Raw genomic sequence first — 16,337 nt, 5'->3', positions numbered from 1 at the left:
CACACAAATGATTAAGAGGTCTGCAAAGTTATGATGTCTCAAATGGGGGGAGAGGGAATTTTTAAAGAAAATGGAGGAAGGAGATGTTAATAATTTCAGATATTGCTTTGGCAATTCTGACAATTTCGAAACTTTCTTCATTCTTAAACACTAAAAATTATTTGGCCTTTTATGAAACTTCAGACTTATTCACTAGTATATTTCTCTACATTGGCAGTGTATTTCCCTTTTAATTTTTCTGTGAGTCAAAGAAATCTCACAGAAAATTGTCAAAATTGTGTACCTTAACAGCAGCATAAATGCCCAAGGGCTAGATTTTAACATTCTTTTGGGTCAACTATTTCTGGAGCTCAGGCCTTTTACTTGCTTTCAGATTGAAGATTATACCTAGAACATTACAATTGCATATCAGTCAGCTACAGCTAGAAATTTTCATACAATTTTAACAAAAATTTTTCATTGAAAGGTATAATCTTTATCATCCAAAGCCACATTACAGAAACATAAGAACCTGTGCAGAAAATATCTAGTCTTGGTTTATTGTAAAACTATTAGATGACTTCTTGGAATTTGGGCTTTCAAATAAAGCATGTAACTTCCCTCAATTGGCCCCAAAGCAGAGCCCAGTAAAGACTTATCATCATTTTAAAATGGGGGTTGGTTGGGGGAATAATCCAGGTTTAGAGCTATTGCCAAAACAGTGATTCTCCAGGCAGTACACCTAGAGAAAATCAGTTTCAGGGGATGGGACCCTCTGCCCTGCCATTTTCCCAGTTATTTTTTAATTTTATAAGTCCCCAGGTGATCCCAATGTGCAGCCAAGACTGAGAACCACTGTTTTAAACAGATTCCTTATCAAAGATTCCGACACAGATTAATCACAGGAAATGGGTGGTTTAAATTTGTTCCAACTACCATACCATTTAAATCTCACAAAATTTGACAAATATCACTAGGTCAAAAAGTTATCCAATCTCTTTCCAACTTCTCACAGACTGACTATATACATTAGACTCTGGGATGGGAACACATGCACAGCTCTCTCAACTTATTACTGAAGGACATTCCTCCTTGTCCCTTCAATATTTATTTCCATCAACTTTATGAGAGGCAATTAATGGAACATACCCACTTTAAGAAATATAACTTTTAAAACAAATCCTGGGGTCTGGTCAAAGCATTTAGCTACAGTAAAATTTTATACTATTAAATGTTTGAACTAAGTTCTACTGAACTGTAAGAATAAATATTTTGCCAGTGATTTTTCCTATACTGTTCAACTAGAAAATGAATTAATGCTCAACCTCTGGACACTCAAAATCTTTTCTAGGACTTCGAAGCTTGTAGCTAATTTCAAAGGGGTAAAACAAATGGAACTATCACACAATTTTAAAGAAGAAATCTACAAAACACATTTTTATGTGCTCAAAGTCAACCACCAAGAAACCTGTTCCCAAGCACAGTAATGCCTACAAATTAATGTCAGGTCTTAGAACTGATGAGCCTGCAATTATTTCTTTGATCACACTTAAAAGAACAGCCTCTTCCCTCATATTGCTGGGGAGAGAAAGTATGAAAAAGTCTCACATGCTAGTAAGAATTTAATTTCTGAGGAAGATTTCAAACAGAAGTGGTAACTGTGACCCAGAATCTAAAAATGTAGGTCATATAAATTTGAGGGAGCCAAAATGTCTTGCATTTATCAAGGCAATGAGTTAGAGAAATTGCTTTCAAATTTTTGTTTAAAAGCTATTATTTTATCTAAGCCACAGGGCTTGATACAATATATATTTTCTAAATAAATTTCCACTATATTTTCTAGAAATTAGGATGGTTTCCATTTTCTTACTTAGGAATCATACTAAATCAAAGGAATTCCAATCAAAAGCTGGTATATGAATTTTTATTTTTTTTTTAATTTTTTATTGTTGGCTGTTCAAAACATTACATAGTTCTTGATATATCATATTTCACACTTTGATTCAAGTGGGTTATGAGCTCCCATTTTTACCCCATATACAGATTGCAGAATCACATCAGTTACACATCCATTGATTTACATATTGCCATACTAGTGTCTGTTGTGTTCTGCTGCCTTTCCTAAATTAGTATTATTAACAAGATCACAAGTTCATCTAGAAACCAGAGAGACCAGAACTATTTATTAGCAAACTTTCCTCAGATTTAAAATGTGACTATAAGGAAGCAAAAATAAGTCAGTCTAAAATAAATCAGTAAAATAAAATTTTGTTTGCTTTAGGGTAAAAGAATATTACTTTTACCAGTTGTTGTGGCTAAAAAGCAAAAAGTAATTGTGTCTACTCCCAGAAGTAAAATCATTTACTTTTTAAAATGCTCTCATAAACAAAAATTCTGATAAGTATGGCCATGTACAGAAGGCAAGTAAGTACCCAGGAAATCTCTCTAGAAAAGAATACCATCAATTATTTCTGTAAAGAGGCAAGAGTGCTAGTAAGTTTTCCCTCGACTTTCTTAAGCAAGAATTCTGTATTTATATAATATTACCCTTATTCAGTGGAAACAGAATCTGTACTATTCACATACAAAAACAGTAGCAAGAAAAGGTTTAAATAAATTCTTGTGTAGTAGAATTACAAAATTCATCAAGGAAGTCCCTTTGTGCACTTAAATTACCATTGTCTTTGCATGGTGAGAAAAAAACAGATACCCCACCTTATACTTTTATCTCAACAGATTGAGACCTAATGCCAGGTTAACTTTATGTGCTAACATAATAAACCAACTATTATTGAGTCCTAAATGAATCACTTTCTGGGTAAGTCATCAAGCAGCTTTCCTTGAGCTCTTGGCTTGCCTAAAAACATAATTTTCTTATTTTCTCTTTTCAAAAAAAAGTTAGCAAAGTACAATTCATGTAAATCTTTTTTATTCAATTAAAAAAAAACAAAGAATGCTTTAGAAATGTACAAAAATGTCATAAAAATAAGACTTTCAGAAAATAAATCGGTCATTTTAAATTAGCAATGTCATTCAATACACCCAATGCAAGACTTTATCAACTTGAGTGTTTAGTTGTGTTTTTCCCCCAGTACTTGGGATTGTACCCAGAAGTAGTGTACTGTAAGGTACACACCCAACCCTTTTAACCTCTCCCTGCCTACCCCCACCCCAAGAGAGGGTCTTGCTAAATTTGCTAAGCTATCATAGAACGTGCAATCCTCCCAAGCCTTGGCCTACTAGGGTAAACTGGGATTACAACTATGCCCACCACACCTGGAAATAATTGCTTTTTTAAAAAAGACAATTTTCAAAAGAAATTTTAAAATTATATTTAACAGCAAAAAAGAAACTATCCCATGCAGTTTACTCATGAAACTTCCTCATATTCTATTTTCAAATATCTTTACAAAACAGATTTAAAAGTCTTTATAAGTGTCTAAATCAGCCTTCCCCTACCATTCTCTCATTTCCCCTTCCCTTTGACAAATATTCCCATGCCTATATAACTGTCTACAGATAGGACTGTGTAATAGATGACAATACACTTTCTCCGAAAGATCAAGTAAGTTTTCTTTTAACTAAAGACACATGGAAACTTTACTCTCAAACTTATAAAAACTGGAATATATAAAATTCATTTTCTGATCAATTTATTTACTTGGTTTTTAAATAGTGTTCTTCCAAGAATGCCTCTCCCCTCAAGAAAAACACTAAATTACAGACATATAGCGGCATTTACTAACTATATTGGGCAAACAAGGCCTATAAAGACAATGGCTATGTCACCTCTCTCATGCTTCATGATGACATTGTTTGAAGTCACCTTTCCCCAACCAAATTCAGAGATGGACCTCTGCTATTTAAAGTTCTGCTGTTTATAACAGTGTTTCTTCTTAGTCAATTCCTACCCACAAACCCTCCACCTTAAACTGAACCAGTACCTCCTCAATGATTTTTTACCCACGTTCTACCCCAACAGTTAAACCATGTACAGCAAATATCACTTTGATAGGCATCAATTTCTTCTAGACTAAGTGTACAAAGTTTCATTGTATTTAACTCCAAAATATTTTAATTCTGTTTTGAAACTAATTAATCAAACATGGTAAATGACATAACTGTGATCTTTTTATTTACAGTCTGACATCAGATCATTTCAAAACATTACTAAATGCAACCATTCTAAACAAAAGAGACAATGTGTGATAAAAGAAAACCAAGTAATTTACTGTTGATATCATTAGTTACTTAGGTTTCAAGTCTAAAATAAGAGAAGCACATAGCTAAAAATAATGTATCATCTACAAGTTTATGAAAGTTAAAATGTTTATTTAAAAAAAAAAAAAGCACATTTAAGCATTTAAAACTATCCTGAGCACTTCAGAAATTGTTCTGAATCTAAAGCCCCAAGCCTACTGGTCCAACATTATGAATTGCATGGTAAAACTGTAAACTAGAGCATTTCTCTTGAAAATAAAAGAATTAGCAGCATACAACATTTCTACTCAGGCTTAGATCAAAAAGGATTTAGTCTGTTTTAAGCAGAGTTATTGGCACACAGCACACAAACCACAAATGACATGTTCTATGTGAAGGAAACATTAATGATTTCAGTATTGGGGGGTTCAAGTTATATGATTGTGGTTTAATTGTTTCAAGTAAAGTCACAACTTTGGGAAAGTTTATTTGTAAGATGAGATTCTTAACATGCTATGTAGCAAGATCCAATAACTAAAGACAAATTTCCAGCAATTCAACCAAAATTAGCTGAGGCATAATAGAATATTAAATATTTTCCAGAATAAACACTTGAAGAAAGAATTCAAGATATGAAGTACCTTATGTGCATGTATAAATCCCATAAAAACTAAAAGACTAGGTGCTAAACTCTTTAAAATCTAATACAATCAATCTTTTAAAATACTTTTAGTTGTAGATGGACACAATACCTTTATTTTATTTATTTATTTTTTTAATGTGATGCCAGGGATTGATTGAACCCAGTGCCTCACACATGCTAAGCAAGTGCTCAACCACTAAGCCACAACCCTGGCCCCTAGACAATCTTTATTTTTAATCAAAATCCAACTTTTTTCCCCCCACTCTTAATTCATATAATTTCCCAAACTATGAAGTTATTTGAAAAATAAATAGCACCTTCTTCCACTTAAAACGTGATTAGATACTACATTTTAAAACGTAAGTTCACACTAATGTAATTTCATTATATCTGAATCATTTATTTGAATACAGAAAAACAATTTTATACTCAATTCTTGATATTAAATTTTGGTATGTCAAAAATGAAAAGCAAAATAAATTTACCTTTAGAGAATCAACTAAATCATCAACTAAGAAGAGGCGTCTAAGTTCTTTTATCGTGCAGTTCACATGACCAAGAGCAGAATTACTGTATTTCTGAATCAATTCCTCAGATATAGCAACATCAGATTCCAAATAAGCCCTAGAAAGCAAAACACACAATTGTCACTGACTGGAGGGATTTGTCTTCAACATCAATAGCAATTATATGTCTGTAAAAGAAGATTAATAAAATATCCTACTAGACTAGACTTGGTGGTCATGTATATCTATAATCACAGATAGGGAGGAGAACCAAAAATTTGAGGCATATGCAAGGTCTTGGTTCAAAGAGAAGCTACCTGACCAAAATACAGAAAGACAGTACTCTCCATGTACCACCCCCTCCCCCAAAAAAGCCTATTGTTTGCACATTAAGCATAATATACATACACTATCAGACCAATCTGAGCTTGAATCAAGCTCTGCCACTTATTTGGCTATGTAACTCTAGTGTTTATTTGATCTTCCCAAACTTTACATTTAAAAATGAGATTGTCATGATGAAGATTCAGTGAATAAAAATGCTTAACACAATTGAGCACAAAGAGTAACTCAGTAAATGGTACTTATTAGTATGGGTTTGATTTTTTTTTTTTTTTTTTTTTTGGTGGTGGTGCTGGCGATTGAACCCAGGACCTTGTGCATGCAAAGCAAGCACTTTACCAACTGAGCTATATCCCTAGCCCCTGGGTTTGATTTTTTAAAACTGAATATCATTTTGTCAACAAATTTTCCTATCAAAGATCCTATCTGTTTCCAAATTCTACATTCTCTTGGCCTATTCTTTATGGGAAACTCCCACAAATGTTAAGTACCAGATTGTAAAACGGCTGCTAAAGTATAGTAGCAATCCCAGTTTAAATATTTACTGTCCATCTAACTGCCCTAATTTATACCAATAGGGCTGGAATTATTAAATTCAAGAAGATCACTATAAGCAAGGCGTGGTGACACACGCCTGTAATCCCAGTGACTTGGGAAGCTGAGGCAGGAGAATTCCAAGTTGAAATCCAGCCTCAGCAATTTAGAAAATCCCTGAGCAACTCAGCAAGATCCTATTTCTAATAAAATATAAATAAAACTCCTGGGTTCAATCCCTGGTACCAAAAAAAAAAAAAAAAAACACGACCACAACTCTAAGAAGTAGGAGGAGTCAAGTCTACAGGAATGCAAGAAACTGTTTCGTGTGCTATGTTTCAAAGAAGTCTTTTTATCTTGGATAAGTGGAACCCAATCAGAAGCGCTAGATGTTTCTTCCTATCTGTTGGATGTAGTTCCATATCTAGTCCCTCCTTATCACTTCCCCACCATCTGGGAAGCCGGTTGTTTACAACTGGAAATAATAGTTCTCTGAGACAACTTCTTGTCCCATAGTTTCGTTTCTGCAATATGCCTCAAATATGTCTCCTTGTTTTTATTTATAGTGTCATCACTCTACTAAGAAACTGAAATACTCTTATCAGTATCCAAACCAGTCTCCGAGTGGTCTCCAGCCTAATCTTTATTATCAGCCCAGCCAGATTAGCCTTATTTGAGCAAGCTATCCACAGAGTGCTATTTCAGTAGGAGTTTAGGATACTTGCTACAACCTTGCTACATAAACTTGCAAAAGGCACTTAACTTCACTGGATCAGATTCAAACTCAGGAAATTAGAGGAGTAGACCTTTCTAGGTTCCTTCAGGCTCAAACATTCTGTGATTATATGGCTCTAACATTTCAGTCAAAGAGCCAACATTGTCTTTCCAAACTTTCTTCCCACTACACTATGTGTTGCAACCAATATACTAAATATGTTTTAACCTTAATGTCTTTGGGTTATCGTGCTGTTTTCCCAACCCAGGATGCTTATCCAATTAGATAGACTCATCTCATATCCCAGCAAACAGGAAGCCTCATCTAATACTTGATTCCATAAGACCTGTGTACCCTGAACAAGTCCTTCTTCTGTATTAGTCCTACCTGTATCTACTATAACCATCCCTGAATTATAGACATGCATATATTTGCATATTTTTTCTACTAGCATATGAACTGTTGAGTACAATTTAAAAATGACTTTTTACTAGTACAATGGTTTGGAACACTGTTAAACCATTGATATTTATTAACAATCAAGTTAAAACTCTCAAAAAGTCATATCAAACTTTAAACTACCAGTAATTTATACATTTTTGAGCAATATAGAAAATTGGCTGATATAACGTTGGCTGGATTACTGCTTCTTTGTACCAGTGCTGCTAGTTCTTGCTAAAAACAAGTTACCTGACCAAAACAGTACTGTCCATCAATGCATCTTGCATTTACATTAGTTTAACTGGCATTTGTGTGATATTAATGCAATGCCAGCACTGTGAAACACTATTTTAATGACCATAGGTATCTTCACTTGTGTGACTAGGGAACTAGGAAAAGCTGTCCAGTAGGCTTAAATTGGGGGCCATGTCAACTGAATTTATGACAACTACAAAAGCACTTTGAACTAAGAATCAAGTGTTTTTAATAAGAATATAAAGAAATAATTAGTCTTTTCCAAAAATCTTTAAAATCAAACAAGGCATAAAAGTTAATTCAAAAGTTGTGGCTTGGCAACATTTTTACATTCTTCCATTTAACTAATTAAAAATCATACTCATTAATGATTTGTGATATAATACGGCTCTGCCATTCTAAAGCTGCAGTTTCAAGTTACCAAATTTTAACTGTCTCCCCCCTTTGTAAAATGGAGTTATACCATATATTCTACAGAGTTATCACAAAAATTAAATATGTACAGAAAAGACCAGACACATAGTATGAAACCCACTAAATAAACGAGCATGGTTATGTTCCAATAAAACAACATCCATTTATAAAAGCAGGTAGCAGAAGCCATTCAATCAGATTTGGTCTCACACCTCAAACTCATATAACATCATTACTTCATTAGTAAAAGAAAGCTGTAGTAAAACAAATTACTGGTCTGTACAATTAGCAAAAAAAATTAGTACGTCTCTGCTTTCAATGTTTAAAAATCAATTTAAGTTTACCCACTAATATTAGATAGGTACATATATACTCATTCATACCCAAAAGATACTTATTTTGCTAAATTAGATTGCCTTTCTGTTTGTTTTGTTTCTTCCCCAGTACTGGTGACTGAACCCAGGGCCTGTGAATGCTAGGCAAGTACTTTACAACTGAGCTACATTCCCAGTCCTTTTAAATTTCTGAGACATAGTCTCATTAAATTGCCCAGGCTGGTCTGGAACTTGCCATCCTCCTCCTGCCTTATCCTCCTCAGCAGCCAGGATTACCAGTTTGTACTATCCTACCAGGACCAAAATAGTTTATTTTTTAAATTTTCTTCTTGTTATTATTGTTATTATTATTTGTATGGGGGATTACACCCAGGGGTGCTTAACCACTAAGCCACATCCCTGGCCCCTTTTTAATTTTGAGAAAGGGTCTCACTAACTTGTTTTTTGGTCTCTCTAAGTTGTTGAGGCTGGCCTTAAACTTGTGATCCTCCTGCCTCAGCCTTCCAACTCACTGGGATTACGAGTGTGCCACCATGCCCAGCACCAAAATAGTTTTTAAATGCTCAAAACCTATTTAAAAAAAATCTTGTCCAGGTATAAAACAATTAAAAGAACATTTCAAAGCCACAGTCAATACATTAGAAAAGGAATTCTCAGGTCTTTTTGGGTCAAGATTAGGGAAATCTTCAAAGAACTGGGTCTTAAATCAGAATCAAATAAAAAGTATGATACAGTGGAACACTGGGGAATATAGACTGACAACATAAGGGCTGAGGTTGTGGCTCAGTGGCAGAGCACTTGCCTTGCATATGTGAGGCACAAGGTTTGATCCTCAGTACCACATAAAAATAAATAAAGATATTGTGCCCATGTAAAACTAAAAAAATATTTTAAAAAAAGTGAAAACACAAAAATGGGCACAAAAACCCAGAAGGGATGGATAAATGTAACAAAATATCTGAAGTTCAGCATATAGTGAAGGTAAGAGTCCTGTGCCTAAAAACATGATAAAAGCAGTATTTTCAAAAAATTAACCTAACAATAATCTGAGGTAATCAGAAGTCAATCTGTTAGAGGAGTCTAACCAGAGGTAGGCAGATCTTCTGTAAAGGGCCAACAGTATTTTAGGCCTTGTACTCCATATGTGTGTCTATCACAACTACTGAAACTCTGCTATTTTAGTATGAATGAAACCAACTAAATAAATGAACAATGGTGGTGTAACAATAAAACTTTTATAAAAATAGCCCACAGACTGGATTTGGACATGGCTATGGTTTTCAGACTCCTGTTTTGAACTGAGGGAGTAGCAGGAAATGAAAAATTTAGTAATCTTCCTTACATGAGACAAAAACAAAGATAATATCAAAACTGGGATCTTAAAAACCAAAATGATAGTGGTGTTGCTGATATAGGTTAACAACTTTGAAGAAAAAAATTTAAAGACACATGAGTTAATAGTTATAAAAGGGGTACTTGGGGATTAATTGCTAATAAATATGAAGTTTCTTTTTAGGGTGATGAATATGTTCTGGAATTAGATGGTGATGATTATATAACTCCAAATACATTAAAAACCACTACTGACGCCTGGGGATGTAGTTCAATGGCAAAACTCTTGCCTAGCATTCACAAGGCCATCGGTTCAATCCCTAGTACCAAAATAAATAAAATAAGAATTAACACCACTGAATTTTATAATACCTGAGTTGTATCTCAACTTAAAAAGTGGGTGAAAATGTGGAGTATCAACTGAGAACAAAATACTCGAGTCAAGAAGTGTTTCAAGGGCTGGGGTTGTGGCTCAGAGGTAGAGCGCTCGCCTACCATGCATGAGGCACTGGGTTCGAACCTGTATCCACCTATAACTAAAAAATAAATATTTTTTTAAAAAAAGAAGTGTTTCAATAGTAACTAGATATATAATGTTAGGTTGGACTTGTGAAAATAAGGGCATAAGATTAATAGTTGATACTCAACAAGGAGATGCTGAAAAAAGAAACTCTCCAAAAAATAAAAATAAGTAATGCCTTGGGGAATGAGGAGAAGAAACCAAATAGAGAAGGAATGGTAAGAAAAGATATGGCTATGAAAGGGTAAGCAAAGGTTATGAAACATCAGTATTATATCAGAGTATAAAAAATAGCAATAAAGAAAATATAACCCTTACCCATAATAATCATGTTAAAGGATACACTTTCCATTAAAGTAGACTTCCTAACAAGTAGAGTTTTTAGCTAATCATGCTTACACCAAGTCTTTTTCACCATAAGTCTTTCAATGTAACCTTTAGGAAATCTCAAAAAAAAAAAAAAAAACAAGTGCTTTTAGAGTATGCGATTACCTTTAAGCAGTAAAGAACACACATGCCTGAAATCTACAGGTGGTAGTAGACTAAAGTATTAATATTGATCCTATTTACATAGTTGACAACGTATGCCTCATTTTTCCAGACATCTCACCTGAATGGGTGGCCTTCATCTGATTTCTGGATAGCTTGGATCACACCCTTATATATCCTAAAGCTGATAGTCACAGAGAGCAGGGCCAAGGCAATGTAGGCTGTTACACTCACAATGCTGAATACTGTCAATGAAAGCAGCAGGAATAAGCTGGCACCAAACACTACTCCAGTCTTCTTAATGTCTCTCCAGTAGAGGAGGTCAACAACTAAAATGGAAAAAGAAATTTTAAATGAGAACATTATTTTATCCATTTGGATTTTGCACACTTATATTAACTCTACCTACAAAAATATAAAAAAGGCGCTGAGTATGGTGGTACACAACTCAGTGAGACCCTGTCTCTAAATAAAATACAAAATAGGGCTGGGGATGTGTCTCAGTGGCTGAGTGCCCTTGAGTTCAATCCTTGGTACTCTCTTCCAAAAAAGATTTCAAATGTATGAGGCCCAGCAGACTTCTTATGCAAAATAAGAGGTTACTACTGAGGTCTTCTTCTTCATACAATGCATGATATATATTCAAATAATAGAAAAATGTTAAGAAGTACTAAAATGAGAAATTTCAGTGATACAAAACTGTAGAATCACTAATTCAAAAAATGTTGAGAAACTGAATGAAACTGAACTCTTATTTAAATCTACTCTTCTGAGATCTACAGCTCTTCTTTTATGATCCCTCTTTGAGAACCTTAAAAATTATAACTCAATCTAACTATCATTAACAAAGTTTCCTACAGAGCAAAAGAAGCGGAAACCACCTATAGATAACTAAAAAGCTACTTTTTTTTTTTTTTTTGAATGGCATAAAAATTTTGGAGTCAAAGAAAACCTACATTTGTTACACTGTTATATAATGTTTATTAATAGTAAGGAGTCAGACAAAGCCTAACTTAGCAAGTCATCTCTTGGACCACGGTCACAGGCCCACTATTAGGATCAAATAACACTATATGCTTGTGGTCTCTAGATCGGGTTAGCTCAACCCAAGGATAATTCTGCACTGTGCAACAGACTCTTGAATTCACAGGCTAATGAAACCATCCCCCTCTGGATTGCAACTAGAAGAAAAATTTTTTTCTGATTTATTATCTTTATGATTACGCACAATAGTGGGATTCACTGTGACATTCATACATGCACATAACAATGTGATCAATTAGCATTTTTTACAGTAAAATGAATTCAGATACACTTGAGTACAATTTTTAATACCTGGTAATTTTAAAATGAAAGGAGTGACATTAAAAACAAACACATTTTTAGGGACTGCTCTGGCTTTGATCCCTAGGTATCCCAGGTATATATGGCTTCCCTTTACTCTTAAGAGTAGTTTTGGTGGACACAACATCTTTATTTTTTTATGTGGTGCTGAGGATATAACCCAGCACCCCACGCATGCCAGGTGAGCGCACTACCGCTTGAGCCACATCCCCAGCCCTACTGTTAACAGCAGTTTTGTAGAGAAAACTATTTATGTGAACTATAAAATATTGGATTATCATTACAAAGTCCTTAATTCCTGTGAGTATACATCACAAGTACTGATTTCAGATATTTTAATTGGGGCTGGAGGTGTAGCTCAGTGGTAGAAAGCATTCCTACCATGTGTATGACCCTGGGTATTTTAAGTGCCCATCACTCTGTTTTAGCACAGAGCAGCAGTTTATAGCATTAAAAAAAAAAAAAAAAGTTTCAGACTTTTGATTTTAAGCCTTCCTCAACTGGTTTGTAACTGACCCTGCCTAAAACATCTACTTCAGTTTTGATGTATGCAACTAGTTTTTCCTGTTGTACCAATACAATAGCATGTCCAAGACTGACCAGAACTTGAAATAGTCTATGTTGTCAAAATGACATTATGAATAATAAAAAGGTAATAGCAATGTTAATTCTTTCCTAAAATTCAGCAAACACTGAGATGATACTGTTCAAGAAACTCAACTAAAACCTGACAATGGGAAAATGGACTTTTCTTAAAGGCCTATCCAACTCTAGAATGGTACAAGCCTGGAAAAGATGGTAAGATATGTAAAAACAAGTCAATAAAGGCATAATAAAACAAAGAACTGCATTGTGATGAGAACTTAGGAACAGGAAAAACTGGAAGAAATTTTAAAACACTGAAATAAAGAGAAACTCGGCTGGTCTTTAAAAATGCATAGGGATCTAGGAAACCTGAAGGGACAGGGCTAATTTATAACAGCAGTGGTTCTGATAATTATTATCATTTTTTTTCCCTAGCACTGTTAAAGAGGCTGTCTTACCAAGAGGGCCCTTGGTAAGATAATTCTTGCTGGACATGGTGACACATGCCTATAATTCTAGCAGCTTGAGAGCTAAAGACAGAAGGACCAAAAATTTGAGGCCAGCTTCAATAACTCAGTGAGATCCTGTCTCAAAATAAATAAAAGGACTAGGGGTAGTAGCTTAGATGTACAGTGTCCCTGGATTCAATCCCCAGTACTAAAAGTAAATATTTTTTTAAAAAAAAGGAATCAGGGATATAGCTCAGTGGTAAAGTATACCTGGCTTCAATCCCCTGTACCCTAACCCAAAGATCATTCTTGGCTATGAAGGTCTCCAGAAATGCCATAATCGTGGTTTGTGTGTAACAAACACAGAATTTAGGTTCAAGAGCTGGATCTCCTTGACTCCAACAGTGGCTTCATAACCTCACGCAAGTCACTAAAATCCTCTATACCTGAGCCTCTTTACTTAAAAAAAAAAAATAGTGTATAAAAATAGAAATGATGGGCAGGGATTGTGGCTCAGTGGTACAGCATTTGCCTGGCATGCGTGAGGCCCTGGGTTCAATCCCCAGCACTGCCAAAAATAAATACATAAATAAATAAAATGATCTCACTGAGGTGTGATTTAGTTAGATAGTGAATTTTTTCATTAATAATATAAAGCACTTAATGTAGGTCATCAGCATACAATAAATTCTTAATGTCAGGGCTGTTATTTGTTGTTGTTATTGGTATCACCATAATCACTATCACTTTTCTTATCTAGGTAATTTAAATAGTAAGTGCATTAAAAATTTTTTCAAATTTAGGATTAACTTCTAGGTTAATGATCTTCTGTGTTACACTGTAACCACAGACAAAAGGATTTTAAAACTCATATCTAAGCTTTCACTATTATTGGGTACATAAAAGTTGACAGCCTAAATGAATCAGCAGTTAAGGCATACCTCAAATCTATTTTAATATGAACAAATACCACTTTATAAAAATGGTACTCGAAGTGCTCAAAAATATTCATTAATCTTCAGAATCATTATTGATGAGAACCTAAAACAAATGCAGAGGTATTCACTATTCCTGATCATTGTTTTAAAAAATGATTATGAAATCACTGGCTTTAGACCATTAATTATGTCTAACCAGAGACTATTAATGTCTAACCAGAGACTATTCAAAGAGGCTTGAAGACTAGATAAGAATTAGTTATCTAATCTGTGCATTCTATAAATGAACACAGAAGGAGAAAAAAAAATCAGTACTGTGATTCCAGAGACTCACATAGGCATCTAGGAAACCTAAAGGGACAGGGCTAGTAAGCTTACATCCTAGTAAGCTCTGCAATCATGTAGCTTTGGGTAAAAAATTCCTCCCCTCCTGGATTTCAGTTTAATAATTCATAAAAGACATTAGTCATCTAATTTCTCTTTTCCCTTCAGAAACTAACATGAATCATAGCACAAAGACACACCTCAGTTCTACATTCAAATTCCCCTCAGTGGATCCAGATCAATGAGGTTTTATCACTAGTATTCATCTGTACCAAATATAATTTTAGCTTAGATGTAAAATAATCCCCTTTAGGGCTGAGGTTGTGGCTCAGTGGTAGAATGCTTGCTTAGCAAGTGTGAAGCACTGGGTTCAATTCTCAGCACCACATATAAATAAATGAATAAAAAAAAGGTCCATCAACATCTTAAAGTTTTTTTTTTTTTTTTTTTTAAATAATCCCCTTTACAGATCTAGATTTTGGGGAAGAGAGAGGTGTAAACACTTTTATTCATACTAGTCTCTTTTGAGCAGAGCCTTTCTAAAAACACTTTAAATGCCCAATACAAATTCTTGTAATTTCGCAAGCAACTATAAACTATATCATTATTGTAAATGTATGAGGTTTTTTTTTTTTTAATTCTGAAAAGCATTTTAAGCCTGATGGATGCTTTAGACATGTTCTCCAGATTGCTAATCTACATTCTCCAATCTCCACACCTTCATTTCCTAAGTCAACCTTTTATTGAATATATACATAATGCCAAACACTGTAACCTATTTGTTTCAATTCTCAAAACAGAAGGAAAGGTAGCCTTTCAGACAAGTGAAACCCAGTTTTTACATGACTGGGCCCAAATAACATTTATTAAGTGGTAGAGCACTTACTAATGGAACAAGAACCCAGATTTTCTACTGATAAACTCATTCACCATGTATGCTACCAAACTGAAGGCTCAGCATACAGAAGTTCTTCAAAATGTGTTTGCTTAATGAATAGGACAGTATAGGTATATAATTACTTGTGAGATGAATCACAAAGGTGAAGAACAAAGTCTAAATGAAATTAGACTTAATTAATAAGGTACATATAAATTTTAATGTGAATGTTAGCCTTTAGTTAATCTCAAGAGTTCTACTCCAATGTATTTAAAGATACTTTCCCATAGTATAAAAAATATAATCAAGTTGTTAAAAATGTCTTTTAAAATCCATGTGAATTTGACTGAATAATTAGATATATCTATGCAATGCAATTATAGAAAGTAACAAAGATCTACATTACCACAAAAAGATGTGTACAAATGATACAGGAAAACAGAATGTTACCAAAAAAGACTCATATAGTACAATCCCACTTCAAAAATTAAACACTTCTATCTATGAAGTCTGAAAGCATATCTATTAAACGATGCTTTTACCTCTAAGTAATGGGATTTTTGGTTTTACTTGTTTCTTTATTCTTTTCTATGCTACCCGAAATTGTTCCACTCCAATGGCAAGTATAAATTACAATCATACACTGAAAAAAAAAATCTCCCCTCCTCTTTCTATACCAGTAATAGTACATATACTTCAAAATTCTTGTAACACAAGTGCAGTTTTCCCAGGAAGCCTTTTTATTGGAAAGAGAGTGCACTGTCTGCTAGATTGATCAATATATGGGTCCAGCTTATAGTTAGAATTTTTAGGAGCATCTAAGTTAAAAAGTCTGATGTTTTGGATTGAATTAAGTCAATTTCCCCAAAGCTGAGAGCAATCAGTGATCACAGTCTAAAATAAATTTAACTACATGAAAATGTAATAAATCCTCGCCTATAACACTTTCCTTTCCTCCTGTTACATAATTCCTAGAAATAAGGTATTTTTAATAAATGCAGAAACTCTGAAAAATCATACAACATTCTAGGCAGATACCATTACAGAAATGTTGAAATAAGCCCTAAAAATGCTGTTAGTGGAGCCATCAGGCTCTTAGAGCACTGAAGGCAAGA

The 16,337-nt window shown here is 34.1% G+C and overlaps 1 protein-coding gene and 1 non-coding gene across 5 annotated transcripts in view; one reads left to right on the top strand and one right to left on the bottom strand.

The window, feature by feature from the left end:
* Positions 1-16,337, bottom strand: part of Rtn4 (reticulon 4) — a 68,254-nt gene that overhangs the window by 5,918 nt on the left and 45,999 nt on the right. For all 4 annotated transcript variants that reach the window (XM_046423941.2, XM_046423939.2, XM_046423947.2 and 1 more), the window contains 2 exons: positions 10,827-11,034; positions 5,308-5,446 (listed from right to left, as the gene is read on the bottom strand). In XM_046423941.2, coding sequence (XP_046279897.1) covers positions 5,308-5,446; positions 10,827-11,034 — 347 coding nt within the window. The remainder of the gene's footprint in view (positions 1-5,307; positions 5,447-10,826; positions 11,035-16,337) is intronic.
* Positions 13,582-13,657, top strand: Trnaa-ggc (transfer RNA alanine (anticodon GGC)). The gene has a single exon. It is a non-coding gene; the product is annotated as a tRNA-Ala (tRNA).

This window comes from Marmota monax, unplaced genomic scaffold, assembly GCF_021218885.2.
Source record: "Marmota monax isolate L192 unplaced genomic scaffold, Marmota_monax_Labrador192_F-V1.1 WCK01_AAM20220418_F8-fsc00015, whole genome shotgun sequence".
NCBI classification, from domain to species: Eukaryota; Metazoa; Chordata; class Mammalia; order Rodentia; family Sciuridae; genus Marmota; species Marmota monax.
The sequence above is the reverse complement of the archived record's forward strand: the minus strand, read 5'-3'. Positions and strand labels throughout refer to the sequence as shown.